We start from the raw sequence: 27,441 nt of genomic DNA on the forward strand, positions 1-27,441 counted from the left end.
AGCCTCCTCCTTCAGAAAATAAACAGAGAAATGTCACTCACTGTCCAAGTGCTATCAGCACAGACGCTGTTGTCAATAAATCAGAAGTATCTAGGAACAGCTTGAACAACTTTTATTATTTTTTTTTTTCTCCTTTAAAGTGCTTAAAACGTAAATAACAAGCTCTTTATAAACATCGGTGGCAACTATTAAAACATGAGACACACAGAACCCGCTTCCCACGTACACGAAGCACGGGGGAAAAAATCAACAACTCCCCGAACCCCGACACTTCTCTCGGCCGTTTTGGGATGTTTCTTCACCCCATGTTTATAACATAAGACACGTGGCTGTTTCTTCACAGACGAGTCGTGAGGCTGGGCCTACGTGACACCTCGGTACCCACGTCCCTTCGGGTTTGTTCCAGTTGAAGGACACACCTCGGCTGCTCTTCTGGCCCAAACTCCGGACCCGAAGGGGCAGCAAACACAAAAACGGATCGCTCGGCTTCTTTAAAAGCAAGGCGCCCAGCAGTGGGGCTGACAGAACAGAGCAGGTGAGAGCAAACCCTGCAGAAAACCCATGGAAACAGCTTGGGTGTGGGGAAAAAAAGAAGGACAGAGCAGGATGCAAAAGGCAAAATACGGAGTTATTGCTATGGCTGTGTCTGGAACCGAACCAGTGAAAGGCTGTGGCTGGCCCAGGCGACCTCCCTAAAATCCTTTTTCCTGCTCCTTTCAGCACAGAGCAAGAACCCCAGGTGTTACCCTGGGGAGCACCAGCGTGGACACTGCAGGATTGCTACCCTAATTAATTTTCTGTCCCCTAATAACATCCCTTTGCCGTGAGCTTCTACTTTTCAGCATCCCTGACCTGCGCAGCTCTCCTGATGCAGTACCAGCTGCCCACAGCTCCTCCCTGCTGGTTCCAGGTGAAAGGGAAGGCTTTTCTACGGGACACGGGCACCCAGAAAGGGAACCCTGCTCCCAGACCATGGGAGATTTTGATTATAAAGGCAAAGAGAAGCTTCTTTTTTAGCTCTCCATATAACGAGAGCGAAACCCCTTCCCTCAGGCCCTCACGTCTTACACCAGAAATGCAACTCCCTGCATCTTAGACACATGGAGGAAGAGAAAGATGCAGGTAGAGAGGTGCAAAAACCCAGAGGACTTCCCTGTTAGGGACAAGGGCAGGTCCAGGCTCACAAATCCTCCTTTTATTACGGTGGCGGGCGAGCTAGATATGACCAAACACCGACAGCGCTGCCAAATCCCCTTTAAGCTGATGCCTCCCACTTCCAACAGCCTCAGGCTGCGAGCACGACCCAGTCCTGTCTTCATGCAGCTGAATTTTGTCTTGTAATATCTGCCATGCCCTACCCTCAGCATCATCCCTTGGTGTCTGCAGCTCCCCTGTCACAGAGCTGCCTGCCTGGACCAAAGCGAACAGCCCCCGGGGACGGGAGGGCTCTGCTGACTGCTTTTAGGAATAAACTCGCCTCGTTCGAATTAGCAGGCAAAAAGGTGGCCGAGCCACGTTGCACTGAGCTGGAAATCGGATCTCAGAGCCTTTTTTTTTTGTAGGAAACTGCCATTGTTCTTTTGCGAAAGGCACCATTTTTCAGTCCTGGTATACACGGAAACAAGTAAGGAAAAAAAAAAGAATATGAAGTTTAAAAAAAAAAAAATCCAGGAACTTTTTAAGATCTACGGAAGAGAAAAGACGCCCTGCACGTGGAGACAGCTCAAGTCCCACACGCGCTGATCCTCCAAAACACAAGCAGAGGGGGAGCAGCACCTCTTTTCGGTGCCCTTCCCCAGCATCTCCAAACCAAAAGGCGCTGCCAGGAGCACTGCTCACCAGCCTCAGACCGTCACCACCTACAGCTACTACACCAGGCGTTCAGGGAGCCTCTCCACGGCCACTCCGAGCTAGCAAGAAGCACCCAGCTCCCGAGAGAGCTGGCCTAGGACGTCTACGGGTGGGCCCAAGCTCCCCTGGGCAGGTAAATGTGATATAACTCTAGCTGCTTTGGGACGAATACTGGCTGGAAGGTGATTTTTGCATCGATTAGCGGCCTGCTAGCTGTCACAGCATGTGCTGGCGTGTGTCGGGCGGCTGCCTGAGCTGCGGGGATGTCATGCACGGGGGTGGCAGGGCAGCCTGTGCACACCAGGGCAGCCTTTGCACACCAGCTCCGGTCCGTAGGGCGTTGATTATCCTGGTGTGTTAACGACAACGCCAAGTGGATGGCGGGGGGAGGCAGCCGGTGGAAAGCAATTCCTGCAGACGCAGGATTTGGGGGGGGGTTAATACTGATCCTAAATCTCACCCGTGGTTTGCGCACACAGGTGGAGAGCCGGGCGGGGTGTGAGGAGCTCTCCCCCAGCACTGACGGTGCACGACCCTTCTCCCAAACCTATTCTGAGCTGCACCACGACTGCGGCACGAAGCGAAGGAGCCAGCACAGCTCCTGACCAGGCAGCAACGTGGGATCGAGCCCTGACTCCAGCACTGCTGCTTCACCACCTCCAATACCCCCAGGTACTGCCACGGAGGAGCTGGCTGCTCAGACACCCTCCGTTTTGGGGTACAACACGGGGCAGGAAGGGGAAGAGGCACCCAGCAGCAGCCCCTCGCCCTGGCTGCCCTGCTGAGCGCACTCAGGGCACAATGACGCGCTCCTAGACCCTCCCCCAGTTTTTTCACCCCGATTTCTTCCCCGGTTTAACACTCCACCAGCCAGAGCACACCAGTTCAGAGAAGGGACCGCGGACGAGCGTAGGCGGGAGAGCAGCAGCAGCATGACACGACGAGGGCGAGGTGGTTTCCAGCTCTCTCAGTGTCCCTGGACCACTTAAAGCATCGGCAGGACGAGCGCCTGAGAAGGTGCCACGAGGGCAGGGACCTCAGGAGGGCTCCGCTCCTCCCCATAGGGTGGAGGACAGCCTCCCACCCTATAGCTCCCAGGAGCTGGGTGAAGCAGAGCACCTTTCCTGCTACACTCTGCGAGCAGAAGCCCTCTTGCAAGAGGAGGGGGGGAGTGCAGGGATGTTTGCAGCGCGGTTATTGCGGAGGTGCTCGAGGCAAGGGCTGCTGGGCTCCGCGAGGAGGTTATTTGGTCTTGGTTTCCCCTCCCAGGGGGATCTGGAGGAGGGTGGGAGACTGCTCCATGATGCGCACCAGCAGCTGGTCAATGTAGTTCTCCAGTTCCTGGATGTGCTCCTCCTTCTTGCTCAGCTCCTTCTCCCTCTGCAGCAGGAGCTGGATGAGTTCGTCGTGGGTCAGGTGGTAATACCTGGCCGACTGGTCCAGCACGCCGGGATCCTGCGGCAGAAACCAAGAGGAAGGTTCAGCGAGGCAACACCACCGCTCCCTTCAGCGTTTGCAAGGTGCTGCAGCACCCAAAGAGGTCAGTTTTTCCTGTATTTGCCTCGTTTCCAAATCTGAGAGGGTGAGCTGCCATGTCTCATGGTCTAAAAACAGCTAAAAACATGCCACCGGTTGCCCAAAAACACAGGAGGTGAACAACTGCCCGGACATCCAGGCCCATACAGCCTCGCAGAGCGCTCCCACCGAGTGAATCATTTAAAAGGGTTTCCCCTGAGACAATTTCAAACCTCAAAAAAACAACAAAAAGCTAATGGCAGGGGCACAACAGACCCCATGAGCCTGGCATTCCCTGCTCGGGGGCTTCCTCCTTCCCCAACCCCCCAGCAGCCGGCCTGGCTGACGGCACGAGAAGAGAATTAAGGGCTGAAAGAAGGCACGCGGAGCAGCTGAGCAGTTTGTTCCTACCTTTAACTTCTTGGGGTCGGCTTTCTCCGGGTGAGACGACGGGGCCAGGGGCTGGATGCTGCCCGTGGTGACCGTCTTCAGCTTCTCCAGGCCGTTGCTCAGAGCCTGCGTCAGGCTGGACTTGTGCTGCTGCTGCTTCTTCTCCTCCTGCACCACAGCGCTGATGGGCTTCACCGGGTGAGGGCTGAGTGGAAAAAGGAGGTTTTTAGCATCCTTTGTTTCATATTTAGCACCCTGGCAAGCTGGGGAGCAATGCTGCTGGCTGTCCCTAAGGGTTTTAAGGGGGATGGGACCCACTGAGCAAATTTGGTCACCTCCAAGCAGTTAAATCACCTACATGTGCGTTGCTCGAAGCTCGCCTGCTCCCAGGGGAGAGGAGCCAGCGCCCTGCAGAGCCCACAGCTCTCCCCAGCACCATTTCCACCCCAAGATGGGACCTGCACGGACAAGGAGCCCCAGGCTGAAGCTCCAGGCAGCCAGATATTGGCACAGCCCAGGGAAACTTAACCCAGGTTCCACAAAAACATGGTCCTGAACCACAATGCATCAATTCCTGCACTGCCCCAGCCCAACAGCCAGGCTTCACTACGTTTTCTTTCATTTTTGCTTCACTCTCCATCCAGAAGATGGAATGCAGCGCGTTGCTTTTCAGCACGATGGAAAGAGAAGTGACCTGACGGCACCTTCCTGCAAGCAACGGACAGACCCGTGCACCGTACTCAGGATAAAAAGATCTTAAAAAGATCTTCAAATCTACCCAGGACCTCCAGGAAGCCTCCGCACTCCTCAGGTGCAGCAGAAACCCTACAAGGGGGGGGTTAAAATCCCAACAATATTGCAGGGGAAGGGGGGTGTTGTGCTCACAGAGCCTCAGCTCTCGAGCGAGGCAGGCGAAGCACAGCCTGTCTTCACAAACAGGGACCTCAGGCGTCGGTGGGACGAGGTGTGGGAGGCAGAAGAACACCCACGGTTATCGTGCGAGCTGCCAGCCGGGCTGACAGACGCCTCTCCAGCCCAGCTTGTGCTGTGGGTGCCCGGCTGTGCTTGATTTCAGCTTCCAAAACAGAGCAGGCGCCTCGCAGCGGGGCAGAGCTGGCAGGTGAGGCCAGGACGGAGGTGGCATCACATCAGGCTTCGGCCCCGAGTCCCCAGGGCTGGTGTCCTTGGACCTTGTGGGCAGTGGCAGGTCAGGATGTGCCACACCACATCCCCATTGTGCTGCCAGGGAGTTCTCTTCGCATCGAACGTGCTCTCCAACCACGGCAATGCTTCCTGTCACCCATTTTCTAGCAGCAGTAACACCGCCTGGCTCCAACAAGCCATTAAAACCCCTCGTCAGAGCCGTCCAGCTGCACAGACAGGTCCCACACGACTCAAAAAGCCAGAGAGGGATCCCACAGTGGGAGCCCACTGAAGCATCAGGGCTGGGGAAAACACCATTCCACACGCCAGCCTCAAGCACCCAGTGCCCTGCCTTCACTCCTTTCACCCCAACTGCAAGCAGCACGATGCCCCCCAGCAGCTGGCTGCGTCCTTTTGTTACCACACGAGATGGGTGAGGGTGAACCAGAGAGGACCAAGAGCCAGGAACAAATCCTGAAAGATGTTCCTACACAGTCCTTTAAAAAAAAAAAAAAAAAAAGGGATCCAGAAGTAACGATTTTGCTTGCTTGAACCACGGAGCAGGGCTGCAGAAGCAGGAGGCACACCTGTAAGAAAAAGCCTGCTGGCAGTCAGACACCAGAACCATTTCTAAGCCCTAAAGGTGTCTTCTTCTGCCCCAAACTCAAAGGCCACTCGGCAAAAAGAAAACCAGCCCCAGTCCTGGGGTGGCAGCGGGATAACCAGGATGGGCTTTGGTAGCAGGGGCTGGTCTCGGGTAGCTCTCGCTCCTGTTGCCAGTGGGAACGCAGGAACCTCTGCAGAGCTGAAAAACACTAAAAATAAAAATAAAATGAACCCATTCTTGGCCAGGAGAAGCCTGCTCCATGGGGCTGGGCATCAGGGCACTGCCAGCAGCAGTCAGAGGGTCACTTCACGGCCCCATCCGACGTCCCGCTGGGCCTGCTGAGATGTGGGACCCATTTCCAGCTGTGAATCCACTGCTGTGCCTCCAGGTGACCATAAAGAAGATGAAAATTAACGCCTTTGAGGTGAGACCCCTCAAGATGAAGGCAGCACGACCCCAGCCCCAATCCCTGCGAGCCTCACTGGGTCGCAGTACGGCTCCTAAGGTCGCTGCTGAGCGCAAACGAAGCCTGGGGGGATTTCCCTGCAGCAGCTTAGGAATTAAGTCCTTTATCTGCCCATTAAAATGCTCCTCACAGCCAACAAGGCAACAAAGGACAAATCCAAGGAAAATGGTCCGACTCTCCTCCTGTACGCTGCTGCCGCACCCGAGGGCCAGAGCTCCCTGCAGACAGGGGTTAGAGAAGGAAAAGGATAGAAAAAAAAACAGGAATTGCATTCAGATCGCCAAGACTGGCACGTGGGCGAACCTGAAGCCTCCTTTTAAGACAACGACTGTCACTCGCCATGGTCCTTCTGCCTGCTCCATGTTTGAAGCTTTCCTTCGTCCTTCCACCTCCTTTGTGCCACATATTTCTTCTCGACCGTGCTAATAGACCCTTCTGGGAAAGGCAGGTGCCACCACGGGGAGCTCGCCTCTCCCCAAAACCAGGCTCATCTCCCCAGCCCCGTAATGCACTCAGAGCCTCCTGCAGAGACCCCAATAACTCTTCCAAGCTCCTTGAACCATAACACCAAAAATTCACACCATCCCCGCCTCTACAGGCAGAGGAACCAGCCCGGAGATGCTCAAGGACTTCTGAGACACGTAAGGTGACAGAAGCCAGCACCAAAAGGATGAGCACCTCTTCAGATCCCCCTTTCTTCCCTCGAGTGGCTGCACGGGGTGCTGAAAGGCGGCTGGGAGCACACCCTATTGACTCCTCTCCCTGCCCGAGTTCCCCTGTAGGGCTGGCAGGACACTTCTCTTTCCATGAAATGCTCACAGAACTCTGCGTATTTGCTGCCTGCAGGTTTTGAACAAGGTGATCGGACAGAGAATGAATAATCCAGTTAAGTATTTAAGGACCTGGCCTCGATAAAGGAAAAAAAATCACTTATCAGCCCCATCTCTTGCTGGTCTTTGCTCCCAGCGTCATTCTGCACACCAACCCCACGCCAAGGAGGGATCCTCCTGCAGGAGTGGAGCTCAGGTAGGTTCTACCATCCCCATCCTCCTGTCCTCTCCCTCCCAGGAACGTTTCCCACATTATTCTTGGGCCAGAAGGGATTTTATCACTTCAGCAGCCCCACAAAACTCCACTTGCCTTCTGTCAGGCTGATCAAATCACTGCCAGGAGAACCAGGTCCCCGTGTAAACCTTAAGAGTTTCCCAGCACAGGGAACCTGACCCTTGGTGCTCTGAGCAGAAAGAGCCTGGGACAACCTCCTCCTGCCCAGAAGGACCTGAGGAAGGGCCACCAGGGAAGCCAGAAGAAATACAGGACACAGAGCAAAGCCTCCATGCCCTAAACTCAGCACCTTTCTCCACTTCACAGCTTTTCTACCAGCACAAGACCTGGGAGGAGGAAGAAAGCTTTCTTTCCTCCCAGTAGCCCCATGGCTAAGCCCTGCTTGGTTCCTTACCGGTGGGCACCTTGGCAGAGGGGAGTGGGGAAGGGCATTTTGCCACCGCCCCGGCGAAACTCATGTTTATTTTGGCTACGGAGAGAAGTTTGTAGTACCTGGAGGTGGTTTAAAAAGGAAAAAGGGACCGAAGCTGAATGAATGGAAGGGGCAGGAGCCGTGCACATGCCATGAAGGAGCTCACGAGAGCTGGGCCAGCTGGAAGCTCTCCTGGCAGCCACGCTTTGCAAGCAGGGGGAAGATGATGGAGCCAAAATCAGCACCGAGCAAAATGCAGATGCAATTTGTGGCTGCACATCCAGCTGGGGCAGAGCTCGGCCGTGCCAAACCTTTTGCTCTGGATTAGGGCAAAGAGGGGAGAGCAGTGGCTGTTCCCCACCGAAATCCGAGAGAGCTGAGGGTTTGGGCAGCCCAGGTGGGACTCTTGGGGACCACAGGTATGGATCAGGAGGGGAAGGAGACGGAGGGCACCTCCGTGGTGTCCGGGAGCTGCCGACAGCGAGCTGGGGGTCACACCTCGACCAGAAACACAAACCCTTCGCCTTCCCCGGAGTGCTCACCTGGTCGTCTGCTGGCAAAAGGGCTTCTCAGCTGGCTGTGTCTCCCTGGGCAAAACCACGAGGGCTGAAGCTGGCGTGTCACCGGACTGCAGCCAAGGGCAGGGCTGGGCTGCTGCTGCGCGGCTGCTGGCGGCAGGGGAGGGGAAATGGAACGGCTCGGGGTTAGTGGCAGCCACGAGGAAAGGGGTGGAGAAGGCCAAGGGCTGGCTGGCATGCAGGGAAGGAGGCTCCCCGGGGAGGTTAGTGGGCTGCAGGGTTTCCTCGGGGAGCTGGGGGAAGCCGAAGCCTTGACCGAGCTTTTCGGGCGGCACGGCTCGCACGGGGAGGGGTTCTGGTGGCTTTTCCACAAAAGGGTTGCTCGGGGTGATGGGGCTGGCTGCCGGGACAAAGGGATTGCCCGGCACTGAAGCATCCTGCTCATTTCTCTCCTCTGCTCCATCTGCCTTCCAGAAATCAGCCTTCTTGAAGTCCATCCTGCTGTCGGATGAGCGCTGGAGCTCGGATGGCCGGCCCCGAGCCTGCCCGTGCCGCCCCGCACCGTGCCCTACCACCAACTCCAGCTCGGGTTGGGGTGGGCTGTGCCCAGGCGCTAACCTTTGGGGCCAGCCCGCTGCCTCCTGCTCCTCCACGGCCGTCCAGAAAGCTTCAGACTGGCCCGAATCCAGCCTGGAAGATGGGGTGAGTCCCGAAACACTCAGCTCCTCGGGGAACTGCTGCTGCTCGGGGGCTGTCTCCAATTCATCACCGCCTCCCGGCCCCGGGGATTGAGGGGATGAAGCTGGCTGGCTCCAGCTCCCCAGGGAGAGCTTCGACGGGCACGTCTCAAACTGCTCGGCCGCATCCTCCCCGCTCATCTCCGACGGCTCCGTCCCCAGAGAGGCGTCCCCGGGGGCTGGGATCTCAGGAGCAGCCTCAGCGGTGGCGGCTCCGGGTGCAGCCGGGTTGGGAGGTGCCAGGACAGACGTCTCGCCGCTCGGGGGCAGCTCCACGTCCCCCTGCAGACCCTCAGCACCTCCCTCGCCGCCCTGCTGCCTCCCCTTCATCTCACACCCCTCCTCCTCCTCCTCCTCCTCTTCATCCCCTCTGCCCCCCGCGGCCGCGAACCACCTGGGAGGTTTGGGGGGCGGCGCTGGGGGCGACGCATCCGAGCCGGGCACCACGATTTCCTCCTGCTCCCCTCGCACAGCCGGCCACGGGGACAGGACCAGGCGCCTCTCGCGCACGTCGGAGCTGAGCCTCAGGTGGCCCTCGCCGACCTCCAGCCTCATGCTCGCCTGCAGCCGGTACACCGAGGTCCTGATGTCAAACATCTCCTCCCGGCCCCCCGGGGGACCTTGGGGGTCCCTTCCTGGCTCGGGGAAGCGTCTCAGAGCCCCCTCTGGGAGCACCCGAGGGGGCACGGCGGCCACGTTGCCCCCCGGCAGCGTTTGGGAGGAGGTTTCGGGGGGAAATTTGCTTCTGGGCAGGACGCAAGCGGTGGCACCGGGGGCGCTTTTCACTTCCGAGGCGCCTTCGCCGAGGAACGGCCGCTGCCCGAAGGCGCTCTCCTGGCCGATGCTGCGGGTGCTCTCCGAGGGCTCGGAAGCGGTTTCGGTGGCGATGGTCATCCAGCCGTTCTCCCCCAAACTCGAGCTTTCCTCCTCGTTATTCTCCTCACCCTCCCCGTTGCGTTTTTCAGCGCTTCGTGCCGCTGAAGCCTCCTTTCCTCCTGGCTTTCCCGGGGAGAACGCGGGTGCCCAAACCATCGGCGTGCTGCTCTTCCTCCTCCTCCCCCCGGAGCCGGCGGACACGGGGCTCAGCACATCCTCTATCACCGTCGCCTCCTGCGTCGTGCTCACCAGGTTGGCCCCCACGTCCAACCCGGAGAAATTCGTCCAAGGCATCAGCGCCGGGGCCACCTCGCCGCCGACCTGCGGCTTCTCCAACGCCTTCGCCCCCTTCTCGGCCGATCCCCCCGCGGGGCTCATCCCCTCGGGATCATCGATGAAGGCGATGCCCTCCGCCAACGCTGGAGCCGAGAGGTTTTCCTCCTTCGCCTCCGGGTTGAGCCTGCTGCTGGCAAAAGCCTCGAAGGTGGCGTCCCACTCGGAGAGAGGAGGAAGAGGAGGAGGAAGAGGAGCGCTGGCGGCTTGCTCGGCCGGAGGAGGAAGGTCTCCATGCGGCGGGGGAGCGGTTTCGGGCACGGGGACGCCAACATTTGGGGCTGGAGGATCCCTCAGCGGGTCCGGGAGGTGGAGGGAGGCAGGGGGGCTGCAATCCGCAGAGGAACCCAAGCTGCCAGCAGCGACCTCTGTTGAAGCAGGTGGCCCAGGCGGGGAGCTAGAGAAAAAGCGAGTAGGTGAAGGAGAATTTAGTACCTGCTCCGCCACGAGGTCCTCAAAGAAGGGGTTGCTCTGCAGGGAGCTGAGGAAGGGGTTGGTAGGGGACAAGCAGCCAGGCTGGCCGGCTCCTGCAGCGGGAGGGAGGTGAGCGGGCGGCATGCGAGCGGCGGCGGGAGGAGGAAACGAGCGGGGAGGAAAAGGAGGAGCGGGAGCAGCTGAGCTGGTTTCTACCTGAGGAGACACTTCCAGGCTGTGGAGGGAAGACAAAAGGGTCCTCCTGGTTAGTGCCGCGACAGGGCTGCACGCACGCGCGTAGGGGAGTTATCAGAGGGGGCTAAAACCAATTTTCTTCTCTAATTTTCAGCCACCAGTCCTCGAGGATTCCAATCTGGGGGCTCGAGGAAGGTTTCTCCAGCCAAAACCTCGCAGGCAGGTGGAGGTGACCCTGACCCCAGCCCTCCCGAGGCTCTGCTGCAACAACCCAGCCAGCAAAGGACAGCGCAGGGATGAGAGAAGAGGCTGTGAGCGCCGGCTGCTCGTGCAGGTAGGATGGGAAGGCACCAGCTCCACGAGGCTCAGCACCACGAGCTGGGGGAGCTGCTGCTGCGGGTCTGCCCCCTCAACGGCAAAAAGTGGCTCGGGCAGCTATTTTCGCTCATTGTGGATGGTTTTGACACGCACACACACACAAAAGAAATATTTTAAAGCACAAAAATGCCACCTTGAGGCAAACGCTAACATTTCGTGGTGTCCTGAAAGCTCTGCGCCTCCGTCTGCGAGCGATGCGTGGTGCGGCAGGACCTGTGCCCACCGCAGCAGGGCGAAGGGACCCCCTGCTCCGCTTCTGGCAGCTCCAAAGTCCCGCTGCAAGCCCCCAAAACACCCCAACAACTCCTCCTTCCTGCCCTTGTTTAAGGTTCTGAGCTCAGAGATGGCATTTGAAGGGCATCTGCCCGCATGCACACGGCCAAACCAACTCTGGCAGGCACCAAACACTCTGCCAGCTGCTGCTGAGCAGAACTAATCATCCAGGCACCAAAAAGCCCCCCAAAAAACCTTCATTTCCACTCAAAAGCAGCATCTCCCGCAGCGCTGCGGGCACAGACAGCTCGTGGGTGCCCTCTCCTGCTGTCACTGAGCAGCAGTGGTGCCCGTCCCCGTGCATCCATCGTGTCTCCGTGCCTCTCCCTGGCACGTAACGGGGTGGAAAACCCAGAGTGGGCAGCCAGGCGTGCACCACTGCGGAGGAACCTCTCTGAGCAGTGCTTTAAGCTCATGGGAAACACAAAAAAAAAACAGGAGAAGCGATGGGAGAAGAGGATGCAGCCTGACAGCCTCTCCGCTGGCGCTGCACGCAGCACCCTCATGCTCTGTGCTCTTCCCAAAAAGCCACACCAAGGCCACGAGGCAACGTGCCAGGGGCTGCACAGGCAGACAGGGCCACTGAGGTGCCCCAAATTCTCTCAGTTTGGTGTTTGCCATCCCAGCCCCTCAGCTGGGCACACGTTAGCCACGGGCTCCTTCACCACTCGCTGTAAATTGACCTTTTCCTCCGATCTCCCTCAAACTGAGGCTCTCCAGAGGCTCACAGTATCCTCCAACAGCCTCCATCTGCGGCAGGAGCCCGCGTTCCCTTCCTTTTATTTATTTTTTTCCTCCTGGTCAACATCCCTCCCCCAAAACCCCCTTCCAAAGAGGGATTTCCACTGCCTGTCCCCACTCCTGCTGGTGCCCACCAAGCAAGGCTCTCCAACACACCAGTTACACCAGTAACCAGCGCTAACCTCCCCGCTCTGGTTACTGTCCGGGTGCTGGCAGCAGATCCACACTCCCCAGGAGCAGAAATCCTACAAAAACCCTGCAGAAATCCTACAGAAATCCTACAGAAACCCTGCTTCTCTGGGAGGAAGGAGGCTGGCAGCACGGCACGCTCCTCTAGAGGGAAACCTCCGCTCGCAGCAGATCTCTGCTGACTCACCCTCCTCCTCCTCCTCCTCCCATCCCCAGCTCCGCCAGCCAAAATAAATAGCGGGTACCTTGCTGCCCTCGTTTATTTGGTTGGCAGCGCTTCCCCGGCGCATTTTAGCCTCCCAGAATTAAAAAAAAAAAAAGGGAAAAGAAAATATTGCTGAGCAACCGCCTGATGGAAAGGCTCCTGGAAGCAGCTCGCTCGGTGCAGGATCTCCCCCCGCGGCTCACAGCCTGGGTTTGAGGCTCGGTGCACCACAAGCAGGAGGGGTGGTAGCTGTGCCCTGCAGATAAAGAAAAACCAGGCTTGGGCTGAAAAAAAAAGCAGGTTTGGGGGAGGGCAGGGCCCGAATCTAGCGAGGTTAAGAGCTGTGCTGAAGGTGGGATGGAAAAATCCCTCCATGGGGCCGTGGAGAGCTGTGCCCCATCACCCGGGGCCAGGATTTCCAAGCCCCTCAGGCACACGGGTGCCCCCCCAGTATTTGGGGACAGGGTTTTGGTGGCTAGGATGGATGGATGGATGTGTTCTTGGGAACGCTGCCCCTCGTGACGCTGAAAATGGAGACAAAATCTCCAGATTTGCCCCCAAAACCACAGTCAAACTAGCATCAAAGAGCAGAAGGAGGAGCTGGGCAGCTCGTGCGGACACAGACGGGCCGAGATGCAACCCTGGGGGCTCCTGCTGGGATCCACGGTGCCCTGGTTCTGGTGCTGCCCCAAAACCTTCCTCCAATTCCCAGCATTTCAGAAATAAAATCATCATCATCAAATCATTTTTTAGGAGCATGTGATGAGGAGCAAAGAACTTGAGTCAATTTTTGGCCTCTGCTGACTATGGAAAAGAGGAGTGACAACCAAGGCAGGAGCAATTTCTCATTTTCCTCCCATGAAAGCAGAAGGAAAGGGTTTTTCATCCACAAACGGTGATGATTTATATAAAAAAATATATAAATTAAAATATATTTTTTATATAAAAAAAGGAGTTCAACTTCTCTCTCTGCCTATTGCCCGGCACAAGATGCGGCCCCATTTTATCATCCCCACCCAGGCCGCAGGAAGCGGGACCTGTGGAGCTCCGATAACATTGTGGGAAAGGCTGAAAAATCTTCAAACCGATTGTGTCTTGCCCGAAATAACCCTGCTGAGCTTCTTCCTCACATACAACTCCTGACCACCGCAACCCTAAAACACAACAAACACCCAACGAACTGCCTTTTTTGTTTAATTCAGGCCTCCCTCTCTCCTCCCACTTCCATCCAAGCTGATATCAAAGCCCTTCGGACACCAGGGCTTAGAGAGTCTGGGCGAAAACACGGTGGACAAGAACAGCCCAGAGCAGAAAACTTCCCCAAAACAACCCCGAGGGGTTTTGCAGAGCAGGCAGCTCCGTGCCGGACCCGTCCTCGCTGCAGGCTGATTTGAACCTGAGCTGGAAGGTTTCTTTCTAATTTCTAATTAGAGCTTTTTGCTAATTACAGGGTGAGGTTTTCCATCTCGCAAACACGACGGCTTCTGATGCTCTCTCCCCCACGTCCCGCTGCAGGGGAAATTTGACCGAGCCGAGGGCACCGAGGAGGCTGCAAGAGCTGCAGAGCTGAGGTTTGCAGGTCAGGAGAGTGGGAGGGAAAAAAAATAAAAATCCCTGCTGCAGATAACTCAAAGTTAAGGCATAAAACTGCTCGATTCAGGGGACGGTTCTCCCTACAAAGCAAAGGTTAATCCGACTCTGGGTACAGAAGTTGCCCTGGTAAATGAGTGGCCGGCTGGCTTCTCCTCCAGATGCAAATGGGACGCCTACAAAACACCCACGGAGAAGCCCTGGCAGCTCTTCCATCGCACGCCTGAGAGAGAACACGGGTTTGATTATTGAAATACAGATGGCATCGACCCCTGTGCTCGCCCCGGCACCGCCAGCACCAAATAAATCTTCCAACAGCTTCAGCTCCAACCTCACGGCCCGCGAGGTCACCCAGTGTGAGGACAGGGAAAAAAAAAAAAAAAGAAAAAAAAAGAAAAAAAATGAGAGTTCTTCCTAACAGGAGCTGATCCGTTCTCCACTGATGACCAAGGATGAGCCGTTCTCCACCAGAGACTTTTCCTGCCGCATTTTAAGCTCGTTACTCCCCACCTGGAAATTGCCGGGCGCAATTAGAGCCCGCTCGGATGCTCGGGGACATCCCAGAAGAGGCCCCTGGGAATCTGTTCCCTCCAGCCCGTGCTGCTCCGGAGGGGTTCCTATTTTGGGGAGCAAAACCTGCAGCTGGAGGAGTTTCTCCTTACGAGACATCCCCTTGGGGACGGGGTCCTTGTCATGCCTGAGAAGCAGCAGCTGCAAAGCTGAGTTTGGGCACGCCACAGCAAACCGAGCCTAGGCGAAGCTTCAGCTCAGCTAGAAATTAAAAATAAATAAAATAAAGCAATCCTGAGCGGTAATAACGCTGTCCTTCCCCAGAGACCAGCTTCGTTTGGCCTCACCCAGAAGCAAACCCGCAGAAAATCCCGATAACGCACCAGCCCTCTGGATTCCAGCAGCTGCTGATTTCCTCCAGCTGCTTTTAACCCCACCGAGCGAGGATAACACCAGGGCACCGTGCCCTTGGTCAGCCCCCAGGTCCCTACTCAGCTGCTGGGGACTTTGGGGACAAACGTGGGCATTTTGGTGACAAAGCCAGCACTGAAAGGGCACGGGCACCACCTTGCCTGCGCCACGAGCAGGGGCTGAGCTTCATCAGCGCGGGAGGAATCACCACGTGGAGGGAGAACAGCCGGAGATTTGCAGTCAGGAGCAGGGAAGGCTTGGGGGGGGGATAGGAAGAGGAAAGAGCAGCGTCGGGGTTAGTTACTTGAGAAGTATTAATTAATATCTCCGATTAACAAAGTACTGAAGCCCGGGCCAGAGCAGCGATGCAGAGGGTGTGGAATGTCAGTAAAAAAGTGATTGCATGTTGCTGTGCCCCACGTCCTGCTCGGGATGCTAGGGGAGGTTTTGAGGTAGTTAAAAGGGAACAGATTTCTGTGCTGAGGCCATGGAAATGCCTGGCACGACCACGCCGCAGGGGGATTCACCTCCCCTTCCCCAACCAGGCCACACCGAGCTGCTCTGTGGCACAGGAGAGGGGAGAATCGAGCTAAAAATCCCCCCCTTTGAGAGGCGCAGTGCCAAGGGAGCATCCCCACCGCCACGATCCCATCTGAGCCATGGTTGCTGATCCTCCAGCGGTGCTGGGGAGCATTTCCCAGCACAGCCACGAGCCCGGGGCAGGCAAATCCCACCCAGCCCGGGCACTGACACCCCCGTGGCACTGACCTGGGTTTCTGGGGGCTCTCTTTGGGCTCCTTGGACGCGAACCAGCCGCCGGCCCTGCTCCTCTCATCGCCTCCCATGGGTGAGCCTCCCGTTTTCTCTCCCTGGCCTCTGCCCCCCGTATCGCTCTTGGTGCCCCCGTGGTGGAAGAAGCCCCCTTTGGGTTTTTTCTCGTCCTTCCTCGATTCTTCCAGCTGCTTCTCCTGCCTCGTCTCCGCCGATGACACCATGGGGGCCGCAGCCTGGGTGGGCTTGCTCTCCGAGCGGCCGCTCTCCTCCATCCTGGCTCTGCCCAGGTGGTTGCTGAGGGTCACGGCTTTGGTGGACACCTTCAGCTCTTCCTGAAGCACTAAGCTGGGAGGAGACGGGATGAATCTTGGCTCATCTCTTGGCTGCGTCCTCTCGAAGCCCCCCCAGGGCGTCTCGGGGGGCTCTGGGTGCAGGGGGACGAAGCCAAAACCTTCCTCTGACCTCCTGGGGCCGCCGGGCACGGGCAGTGGCGCGGAGCTGCGTGGGGCAGGCGTGGGGCTGTGCAGGGCGGGCTCGTCGCCGTAAACGTGGCTGCCGTTGATGCAGAGGGAGGAGCGGGACACGGGGTCGCTCTTTGGCTTCAGGTTTTGGATGGTTTTCGGCTCCAGGACCGGGCTGACCTGGGAGACGTCGTCGCTGAAGGCTCTCTTGTGGGTCAGCCTCGGGGACGGCAAGAAGTCCCTCACTGCAGGGGGGGGAAAACACAGAATAGGTGAGGCCCCGTGTAACGGGCACAAAAAGCCTTATCTGCTACTTAAACACTGATGAGATTTGTAAAATTATACTGGTTTTTCTCCCTCCCAGGCTCTGCCAGTTACTGGAGACACAAAGCAGGGGTCCCAAGCACGAGGCTGCACAAGCTCCACGACACACACATGCATCACCTCCCCCTCCCGATCCAGACACACGGCTTTGCAAGACAAAACCCTTGTCTGAGACAATCCAAGATCTATAATAAATGTGAGAAGCCATCCAAAAGCTCCTCACAGGGCTCGTGCCTCGGTGTGGTTGAAGAGTTTGCATCGAATTAAAGCCGCCGAGCCCCCGAGCTCCGCGTGGCATGAGTCGGGTCGGTGCAGCGCCGGCTTCTCCCTCCAGCAGCTGCTGCCAAAAGCTCAGCAGACTCCAGAAACTCCCCGAGGAATCGCGTTAGGTGATGCTCAGCCGCTCTGCCCTCCTTGTGTCCCTCACCACGGCACCAGCCCGGTGCTTGAGCTGGCTCCAGCCATGCCCAGGACGTCGCCCAGCACCCCAGGACTCCCACCCCATCCGGGAACTGCCCGTCTCCAGCCCATTAAGCCCTTTAATTACGCTTCATTTTCAAGGGACAGCGAGAATTAATTCACTACAAGGGCCTTGTTTGTTTGCAAATCACCAAGAGCTGGGATTGCTTTAATCACCCAGTCACTGCTTCGCCCCCTGGCCACCAGCACCTTGTTAGGCAGCACTGTGCAGCCTCCCTCCTCAAGGGTCACTGCCACGAGCTGGTGTTTGCGACCAGTTTTGGGGTGGCAGGGGAGAAACGACCCCACACAACCCCTGCAACCTGTTGCCTATGGGGTTGGTGGCACGCGGGCTCGTGGTGTGCACGCAGCAGCGCAAACCAGCCCTGGAGCACAGCTGTCTGCACACAGGCTTGGCATTAAAAGCAAAAATTCGGGTGTTTTCCCCCATTCTAGCAAGCACGGAGAAGGTCTCGGGGGGACTCGTGCAGGACGCTGCTCCTTAGGGAAGGAATTAGCGACCAGGTTTGCAGCAACAAAGAAAAGGGGGAAAAAAAAGGCTGGGAGGGGGATTTAAAGCCCTGATCCTCTTACCAGAGCGCTCCGTGGACAGGCTGCTGTGTCTGCTGGGGGATTTGGTTCCCTCGTTTGCAGCCGGACCCAGGCTGGCCGAGGAGATGGTGCTGTCGGAGCCCAGCGAGGTGTTGGACTGCGTCAGGGATGATTTGCGCAGCTTGCTCTTCAGGAAACCTTTAATTTTGGACTTCTTGGCCCCGACGTCGAAGTCATCCTCCACGTCGAGGGCGCCCACGCTGCTGGGGATGATGGCAGAGGCCGACTCCAGGTCGTATTTCTTCTTGCCTTTCATCTTGTCCTTCAGCTTGCCGAAGGGCGAGCGCGGTTTGTCCTTGGCGGACAGGTCGAACATGCTGGCCGTCAGGCTGCTGCGCGTGAACTGCACGCTCACTTCCACCTCGCCACGCTCCTTCTCCTTCTTCCCAGCCTTGGAGTGGAGCTTGTGCCACCTGGGGATGAGGAGAGAAGAAAAGGAAAAGGGTTTCCATCATTTCCCAGTGCTGCAAACCCTAGCACGGGGGTGTTGTAGGGCAGCAGAGCCCACACCGACACCAGGCACCCCGTGTGTCTCAGGGAGATGTTACCAGTGCCCGAGTCCTCCTCTGCCAGCTGGGAGGTTGCTACGAGCCCATATTTTAAAAAAAAAAGACAGTTTTATGCCTGCTTTTTGGTGCGTAAAGGCAGTGACTGAGAGCAAATCCTTCTGTTTGGGGTCGGTGCTGACACCGTGTTACTCCAGGGGTCGGTGACAGAAGGTGCAACACGCCCAGACCTCTGTTGGTTTATATATAAAATATTTATATTTCTGTAATGGCCCCCCAATGCCCCAATTCTGCAGAAATTCCACCAAAAATGAGGCAGTCAGAAGCCCAAAGTGGAGCCAGGAGGCTTGTACCCATCTCACGGGCTGCTCTCCGCACCCAGGGCATCCCCCATGTGCCCCGAGGCCACGAGAAGTGGGACAGGGCCCCGATAACACCCCCGCCACTTATCACACGGCTGCAGGAAGGCAACGAGATCGGGTCGGCCCCGGGTTTGTCCCCACAAAGATTTCCTCCCAAACCACCCCAGGCAGAGGAGGGTGAGATGGCCACGGCTTTGCTGGCCCCAAAACCCAGCCTGGGGGATTTGCAGGGTCCTCCAGGAGCTGGAGGAAATCTCTAAGAGGTGCGTTGAGCCCGTCCTAGTGACTTCCCAGCAGCTGAAAATCCCCGCCGAGTTTTCCATCCTCGGCGTTGACTGGAAAGGAAAAGCCAGGGCAGGAAAATGTGAAGCCACGGGGACGGGCGGGACCCTGCTGAAATCACCGGGGTTGAGGAGGAAATTCAAAGCACGGCCCCGAGAAGTTCCTGAATTCCCAAATCAGGAGGCAGCGAGGAGCACCAGCACTTCACGGGCTGAAATCCTCCCCGAGCCCAAAGCTCTGCCCCAAGGCTCACCCCTTCCACCCCCACAAAATGCCCGATTTAAGGTTTTCAGCACCGAAAGCTGAGGCTTGGGAACAGCCAGGGCTGCAGGAAGACGCACGGAGCCCGCAGCCAAACCTGGGAGAGGTTTGTGGGGGGGGGGGAGATGAGTGATGTGAGGCTGACTCATCGGACGGGAAACATCCCGAGAGGCATTTTTATACCTTACATCACCCCGTGGAAAAAAAAATAAAGGAGCGAGAGAGAAAATCTGGGTGGGTGAAGGCGAGGATGAGATGAAACAGCCCAAGAAGCCCTGCGCCGCATCCCCCGTGCGTCCCTTTTAATGCTGCAGTCATTAAACCTCATTTGGGTGCTCGCCGGCGACGCCTTTGAAAGAACAAGCCTTAAACCTGCTTCAAAAATAAAAAAAAAAAAAAGCCATCAGCTCAAGGAAAACCTCTGCTTACACTGGCACAGGACCACGGAGCTATTTTGGGCTCCCGAGAGCCAACCAGCAGCTGGTCGGGAACGCGCCTCGGCGAGGGCGAAGCGGCATTTTGGGGCAGGGCTCTCAGTGGTTGGCACCCTGAGCCTCTGGGAGGATCAAATCCTTCCACATTGAGGTTGTTTTGGGGTTTTTAATCCTCCCAAAAGCCCGTCTGTACCTAAACGGGGCTGACAGAGGGCTGGAGAGGCACGATCAGCACCCCAGCCTGCTCCTTCCCTCGTGCCCTGCGCCTGGGTACGAGTACCCCGGACCCACGGAGCGCATTTCCCCCTCGGGTGGCGCAGGGGAAGGGCCCAGCAGAGGAAACCACAAAGGGAGAACTGGCTCCCTGCAGATGCCCCAAAAAGGGGAAGCAGCTGGGGGCCCCGTGGAGCTCTCCGGATGCACGAGGTTCCCTCCTCCTGCTCCGGGATCGCCGTGCGCCCATGTAGGTCAGCGCGCTGCTGCGGCACAGCCAGAAACCTTCCCCGTGCCGAGGCTCCTCTCTCTTTCTCTCTCCTCCCACTCACCTCCACCAAGGAGAGAAGCGAGAGGCAAAAAAGAGAGCGGGGAGGATCGGGGAGGAGAGCCCAGGGGCTCTTTGCTGCCGCTGGGATCGATCGGAGCCGAGCGGGAGGCGCGGAGAGGAGCGCGCTGCCCCCGAAAGGCACGAGCTCCCCCCCAGCAACCTCCTGGCTCAGAAAGTGCTGAGCAAAGGGGAAAAAAAAAAAAGAAAAAAAATAAAAAGAACAAACTCCTGGAGTGGAAAGGGAGCAGAGGAGCTGGTGGTGAAGGGGGGCAGGCGGCCACACCGAGGATGCTGCGCTCGGGGTCAGCGCCTGGCCCGTGCCCTCCCCGCTCCTGTAAATGAGTGACCCGGATAAAAGGAGCTGGAAGCAGTGGGGCAGGGAGCAGCATTTCCCTCCTCGCAGCCAGCAGATAAATGTCACACGAAGCCTGCTGTCCCCACGGCTGGGGAAGCTCCATCAGGCCACGGGTGATCGCTTACAGGCGGCACGGGGAGCGCCCAGTGAGGGCGGCGCTCCTAAAAACGCCTCGTTGGGTACCCAAACCCAAGGGGGAAGGAGCTCGGGCGCTCCCAAATCCATCAGGGAGAAAATATGTTTGGGTTTGAGAGGTTGCATCGGGCTGTTCCCCAGCTGCCAAGATGGCTCGGGGGGCACGGAGCCAAACCTTAATGGAAATAATCACGCAGGGGGGATCCCAGGGGAGACCAAGCCCAGGTTTCCCGTCCCTCATCCCTTCCACGACTCCTTCAGCACCACACCAGCAGCTTGGCCATCCCAAATTCCTGATCTGAGAGCCCTTTCACACACCCCAGGTACCTTCAGCAGTGGTGTCCCAGTCTCACTGCCGGACTGGTCCCAGCAGCAGGTTCCTGAGAGCCTCCTCGGGTGGCCAAATCACTCGGAGACCTCACATTCGGGGCTGCAGGCAGGGAAGGACGCACGGACAGGGCGTTCCTGCAGCTCTCCAGCAGCCGGCCTCCTCCCCAAAGCTCATTTGGGGTGGACGGGGTGGCTGAGGATGGCCTCGAAGCGATTCGAGGTGCTCCTGCCCCGCAGGGCTCGGCTGCCCGAGCTGTAGGATGGAGCCAGACAGCCCAGCACGGAGCCAGAGCCTCGTCCCCGGCCGCACCAGCCCGTCATTTACTGCTGAATCATCCCTGCACCAAGGTCAGCCCTGCTGCCAGAGGAGCCCCACGTCTTTAATTAGCGACACAGACAGGGCTGGGGGCAGCCCAGAGCCCTGTAGGGCTGGGGGGGGAAAGGGGAGATCCAGGGGAAAACCCCAAACACCTGCAGAAAGGGCACGGCTCCTTCTCCCGAGGGCCCGCGGGGAGGAAGCTCGCGGGGCCCAGAGGGGAAGCAGAGGGTGGGAAACGACCCAGGGAATTTGGGCTCCCCGCCTGGGTCTGTGTTTTCGACGCAGCTTCCCCCAGGGGCGCAGGGAAACTTTTTGCCGGGTAGGTTTGTTCCCTGTCGGTTTGTTCCCTGTTGTTTTTTTGATGGCCACTTTTGCGAGGTGATCCCCGGGAGCGCAGATGGAAACCAAACCCAAACAAACCCAAAAAATCCCCCCCGTGGATGGGGGAAGGCAGGGGACGTCCATCTCTCCAGGCATTCCTCCCAGAGCTCGGAAAGAAGCTGCAGCAAACTGCCGGGCAGGTAATTAGGCATGCTAACGAGGCGACTCTGCCCTGCTCCTCCTGTGGGTCCGGCTCCAACAAGCCCAGCCCAGCACGCAACCCCAGCACGAGGTCTGTCCCAGCCAGCTCCTGAGCATCCTCACCACCTCCCCTTGGCTTTGGGGTTTCTGGGGTGGCCCCAAATCCATTCCTGCCACGTTCAGGAGCGGGACAGAGAGCAGGGATGGACAGGAGGTTATCAGCAGCACCAGCATGGGAGCAACCAGGCAGAACCCCAAAACACACCAATTTATGCTGAAAAACTCAGAGACTTCCCCCAGCCCGGCGCAGGCTGGGCAGGGAGGAAGAGGAGGGGAGGGAAGATTGAAGGAGCCGTAAAAAGGAGCGTGAAACATTTATGAATGGAGAGGAGAGGGTGATAGCTGCAGGCAGCAAGCGGGCTCCGCAGCTAAATTTATCTGCGTACGCTCCGGAGCTTCCAAGGTTTGCATCCTCCCTGCCTGCAGACGCCCCGAAAAGCCAGGCAGGAGGGATTAGGACCGCTCTGCTGGCCCCGAAAGCACCAAGGAGAGGGGAAAAAAAAGAGCACGGAGATGATTCTGCGGGATCCCAAAGCGAGGAGCTGCTGGGCAGGCTCCCCCGGTGCACCTGCAGATTCTGGGGCACGGAGAAAGAGGTGGAAATGAAGGCAGGGGTGGGCAGGAGCAGCTCGTTTTTCCTGTAAACCCTTCTCCAACAAGCAGAGCTCGCACAGAGAACCAAGTACTCGGAGGCACGAGGCTCGGAACAACCTGCAGGAGCAAAGGCTGGGAGAAAACCCAAACCCTGAGCCCTTGCCGAGCCCCGAGCTGCAAAACCCTGGCCAAGGAAGCCGATCCTCACGGCCACGGGTGGTGCACGGAGCACCCCGAGCTGAGTTTCATCCTGCCCCTGCCCACGGGGTTTCGACACAGCACAGCATTTCCTGGCCGGGCCACGCCGTGGGGATGCAATGACCCCTCGGGGCTGCCTTTCCAGCCCCAAAAGGAGGATTTCGTCACAGCCCACAGCACCCGAGGTGCTCCCCATCGCTCTCAGCCACCCCCAAGAACCCAATTCAACATTTTTCACCCCCTGAACCCATTCAAAGGGCTCAGCCACCAGCTGGGGAAGGCCCAACAGCCAGCCAGGGAGCCCCGCAGGGATTTGGGGACCATCCCTTCACCCCAAGGATGCTCCTCACCCCTCCAAGGTCCACGGCTGACTTTGCACCACGGCTCCGGGCAGGGATGGAGCAAGGATGCTAACGGGACCTGGCGCTGCAAAACCCTGAATTTTGCTCTTTGACCCCCCCAGCATCCACGTGTTTCCAAACGAGCAGGGCTCCATCCTTACCCCCGACACAAAAACCCACCACGGCGATCAACACAGGGAAAAAAAAAAAGCTCTGGGATGGGCCCTGTTGACCAAGAGGGTTAAAAATAAAAGCACAAGTCAGAAGTGAGGAACGATGCTCCGCACCGGGGCTGTGCCGCCAGCCCTGAGCCGTGGAGCCTGGTTTAAGCCCTGGGATACCCAAAAAGGCCACGGGAGCCCTGGGGCTGCTCCTGGGCAGCTCCAGGAGCGGATTTTTCCCCCAGACACAACAGAGACGTTCAGAGCTGAACCAGGCAGCTCCTAAATGCCACCGGACGCCGGCCCCGCTCCAGGCCACGGGTCCAAGTTTGACGGCACTTTTTCCATCGGGCTGAAAACAAGGAGAAAAAAATAAAATAATAAAAATCACCACCGGGAAAGTTTCCGCCCAACAAAACTCAGCAGCGAAACGAGAGCAAGGTCAACACGCTGACAATCAAGGCCTGTTTTGGTTTGTTGTGTTTTGTTTTTTTATTTTTTTCCTCCTCGTTTTTGGGACCTTTTCAAGCCCGCAGCAGTTTCGTGCCTCGGAGCAAGGGCTGCAGATGGGATCCTAAAACTAAAGGGGCACCGAGGGAGCTCCCCGTGCCTCGAATGCTGCAGAAAAAGGGGAAATGTGCAGGGGATGAGGGGCAGGAGCAGGGCTCAGCCCCACAGCGTTCACCATCCCAGTAACACCAGCCCCCTCCCTGCTGCTTCCCCACCTTGTCCCCACCAGGGTTATCTGCATGGCACAGCCTGCGTGTGGAGGTGGGGAGCCTGGGCTCATTTTGCCCTTTTTTTTCTTTTTCTTTTTTTTTTAAAGCTAAAAACTTCCTCCTAAACAAGCTGTTGGTGACGGGGCTGGGTGAGGTGTCACAAGTTGGTTCCCCCCCGTGAAAAACACGCAGCAGCCTGCAAACCATCCGCCTTACAGCGAGGCCGACAGCAAAGAGATATTTTTAGTAATATTTGCCCAAAACCCAAACGTTTTCGATGTCCAAGCTCCGCTTTGGGGGGGGTTAACATGAATGGAGATGGCCGGGGTGCAGCCTGAAAGCCCCCCCAATGTTTCCTATGCTCGCCCCCATCCCGGAGGCCCCGGGTGAAGCTAAAAAAGCCTCGGGAGCTCCTGCGAGGGGAAGTTGGTTCTCCTGATGCAAGCAGAGCTACAGGAAGGGAGGGAGACAAACAGCAAAAAATAAAAATAAATAAAAACCCAGGGCACCCCCGGCCCTGCGCCTCAAGGCCTCGCACCCCAAGGCCCACAGGGCCTGGCCGGGGCGGACATTGCCCCATAGAGCGGCGGTCCCTGATGCCCAGACCTTTGCCACAAGCCCTATAAACCCCTCCTGGGATTGCCACAGACCCCTTAAGACCCTCTTGGGATCGCCACAGACCCCATAAACCCTGCTGGGACCGCCACAGGCCCCTCTCCTCACAGGGCCGCGGCGCTGGTTTGAATTAGGGCCGAGCTGAGGGAGCCAGGCCCGGCTTCTCCCCGGCGCCGCCCGCGAATAAAAGCAAAATAAAGGCAAATTGTCCCGTTTTCTCCCATTTTAGGGCTAGCCAGGGTGGGTTTCAGACACACACAAGCAGCAGGAAAGCGCTCACGACCCCGTTGCACGCTCGGTGCCCTCCCAGCCAAATTCCTCGGGTTTGGGGGCACGGAGGAGCCGGGTGTGCGTGGGGCCAGGCTCAGAAAGTTCCTTCCCCGAAGGAATTTCATCCGCATTCCTGCCTCCCCGCTGCCTGGCAGAAAGCTGGGGAACGCCGGGCTGTTTTTAAACCCTTCTGGGAGGAGGAGGAGGAGGAGGAAGGACGGCGAGTCCTCCCCCCGCAGGGGGATCCCTGCTGGAGGCAGCGCCTAATGGGGCTGGGAGCAGGACCACGGGATGGGGAACTGCACTGGGACAAACTGGGACGTGGCTGCGAGGTGTCCCCAGGGGGTGCAAAGCCACCAGACCCCGCGTGGATCCATGCTACAGCCTAATGGGGGGAGGATTGTGGCACCCCAATTCCCGGGGGAGGAGGGATCCTGGGGTATTTGCAGCCCTGGGACTCCATTTGGGGTGATGGGGAGCCTTGGGACTCCTTATCCCCTATGAAATCCTTCTGGGTGCTCCCATGGACCCCATAACACCTCATTAACTTCAATCCCCTTTTGGGGCACACAGGGACCCCATAGCACCCTATGCCCTGTGATGGCCCTCTGGGAGGCTCACATGGACCCTGTGACACCCCACCTCCTGCAATCCCCTTTTGGGGGCACACGCAAACCCTGTGACACCCTACCCCCTGTGACACCTTTCGAGGGCCACACATGGGCCTGGTGACACCTCATTAACTGCAATCACATTTTGGGGGCACACACAGACCCTATGACACCCTACTCCCTTCAACACCTTTCCAGGGCCATGCATGAACCCTGCAATCCCTCATTGCCCACAATCCCCTTTTTGGGGACACACAGGGACCCTACGACCCCTCATTGCCTGCAGTCCCTTTTTGGGGACACACATGGACCTGGTGATACCTCATTGCCTACAAACCACTTTTGGGGGCACGTGCAGACCCCATGACACCCCATTGCCTCTGCCCCCAATTTTGGGACCTACACGGACCTGGCGACCCCCCCGTGTCTCCCACCCCCATTTTGGGGCTAACACACACCCAGTAACCCCCCCTTACCTCCCACCCCCATTTTGGACCCCACATCCCCCCCACACACTCAGGACTCACCCAGGCCCCCTCCACCCCCCTACCCAACCCCCTTGGGGGGTGGGTGACCCTACCCAAACCCTCCAACACCCCAACCCCCCCCCACCTTAGGGTGCCCCCCCCATCTCCCCCACTCACCCCAGCTCCACGCTCGCTCGTGGGGGGGCCGGGCAGGGCAGTGCCAGGCTGCAGCGCCCCAGGAAGCGGTCGGCACCCAGCAGGGCTCTCTGCAGCACGGTGATGGTGAGGATGGGGGGCGAGCCGGACTCGGGGGGCAGCTCCAGGGCGCAGCCCTCCTCTTGCCACTCGGCGCTGCCCCCGCTCCTCTCCGCCACCGCCGTGCGGTGCCGCTGCCGGCCCAGCTCCAGCACGGCGTACACATCGCCGGGCCCCGCTGCTGGGCTGCTATTGCTGCTGGTGCTGCTTCCCCCGGTGCTGCCACCGCCCTTGCAGCGCAGCCCCCGGGCCCGCACCGCCGTCACCTGGACGTGGGTGGGCAGCCAGCAGGGTGCAGGCTCGGTGGGTAAAGGGGCGGCTCGCAGCAGGGCCATGGCCGGCTCGGTTGGGCTCGGTTGGGCTCGGGATAACGCGACCCGGCTCGCCCCAGCCGGGCCCCGAGCCCCCCCCTCCCAGCCCCCCGCTGCTGCTGCCGCAGCCGGGCCGCAGCGGGAGCCGCCCTGAGCCCCGCCCCCAGCCCCGCCCATGCCAATTAAGCGCGCTCGGGAACCCCGAGGCCTCGCCCACATGGCCAAACACACGCCCAGTCACCCCTAAGCCACGCCTGTTCGTCCTTAAGCCACGCCCATATCGCCAAAATAATGTTCATTCATCCATAAGCCACGCCCATTCATCCCTAAACCACGCCCAATCATCCCTAAGCCACGCCCATTCATCCATAAACCACGCCCACTCATCCCTAAACCACGCCCATTCACCTCTAAGCCACGCCCAGTCATCCCTAAGCCACGCCCATTATTGCCCAAGCCACGCCCACACCGTCCAAGCCACGCCCCCATACCATCCATTCACTCAAACCACGCCCACCCCCCATAAGCCACGCCCACACCGCCAACACCCATTCACCCCTAAACCACGCCCATTCATGCCCAAAGCCACGCCCACACACCATAAGCCACGCCCATTTCCCATAGGCCACGCCCACAGCTCCAAGCCTATGCCCAGCGTTCACCCTGCTCGTGCCTGCTGCACGTGTGTGCGTGTGCATGCCCGTGTGTGTGTGCACAAGCATGGGTGGGCATACTGCTGCTTGTATGTGCACGTCTGTGCATGCACGGCCATGGGCACGCATGTGGGAGCATGTGTGAGCATGCACCTGCTTGTGCGTGCATGCATGGGCATGGGTGTGCATGTGTATGCATGCACATGTGCACACGTGTGTGTGCATGCATGGATGTGTGTGCATGTGTGGGCACAGGGGGGTGCGTGAATGCACTGGCGTGTGTGAGCATGCGCTTGCTTTTGTGTGCATGTGTGAGCATGCACCTGCTTGTGTGTGCACTCGTGGGCATGCACAGGAATGGGCGTGCATGTGTGTGCATGCACGTGTGTGCATGCATGGCTATGTGTGGGTATGCATATGCATTTGTGTGTGTGCATGCATGTGCGTGTGTGCTTGTGTGTGCATGCACAGGTGTGTGTGAGCATGTACCTGCTTGCGTGTGCACGTGTGTGCTTGCACGGGAATGGGTGTGCATGCACAGCCATGTGTGTGTGTGTGCACCTGCTTGTGTGTGCGTGCACATGCGTGTGTGTGCGTGCATTGGCATGAATAAGCAAGTGTGTTCATGCACTTGCTTGTGTGAGCATGCACCTGCTTGTCTGTGTGCACACATGCACATTTGTGCAT

General features: G+C 58.3%; 1 protein-coding gene across 5 annotated transcripts; it reads right to left on the bottom strand.

Moving 5' to 3' along the window:
* Nucleotides 1-91: 91 nt before the first annotated feature.
* On the bottom strand, nt 92-26,275 carry RAB11FIP5 (RAB11 family interacting protein 5). Of its 5 annotated transcripts, none has more exons than XM_068679511.1 (6): nt 25,713-26,275; nt 17,432-17,862; nt 15,588-16,299; nt 9,099-10,310; nt 3,778-3,961; nt 92-3,306 (listed from the first exon to the last, which is right to left on the bottom strand). In XM_068679511.1, the coding sequence occupies exons 1-6, from the start codon at nt 26,123-26,125 to the stop codon at nt 3,094-3,096; spliced, it is 3,165 nt and encodes a 1,054-aa protein (XP_068535612.1). In that variant the 5' UTR covers nt 26,126-26,275; the 3' UTR covers nt 92-3,093. The 5 variants fall into 5 exon arrangements, with proteins under 5 accessions (XP_068535612.1, XP_068535610.1, XP_068535609.1 ...); XM_068679509.1 differs by having other exon boundaries at nt 8,586-10,310; XM_068679508.1 differs by having other exon boundaries at nt 7,992-10,310.
* Nucleotides 26,276-27,441: the final 1,166 nt, after the last annotated feature.

This window comes from Anas acuta, chromosome 4, assembly GCF_963932015.1.
Source record: "Anas acuta chromosome 4, bAnaAcu1.1, whole genome shotgun sequence".
In the NCBI taxonomy this organism is placed as follows: Eukaryota; Metazoa; Chordata; class Aves; order Anseriformes; family Anatidae; genus Anas; species Anas acuta.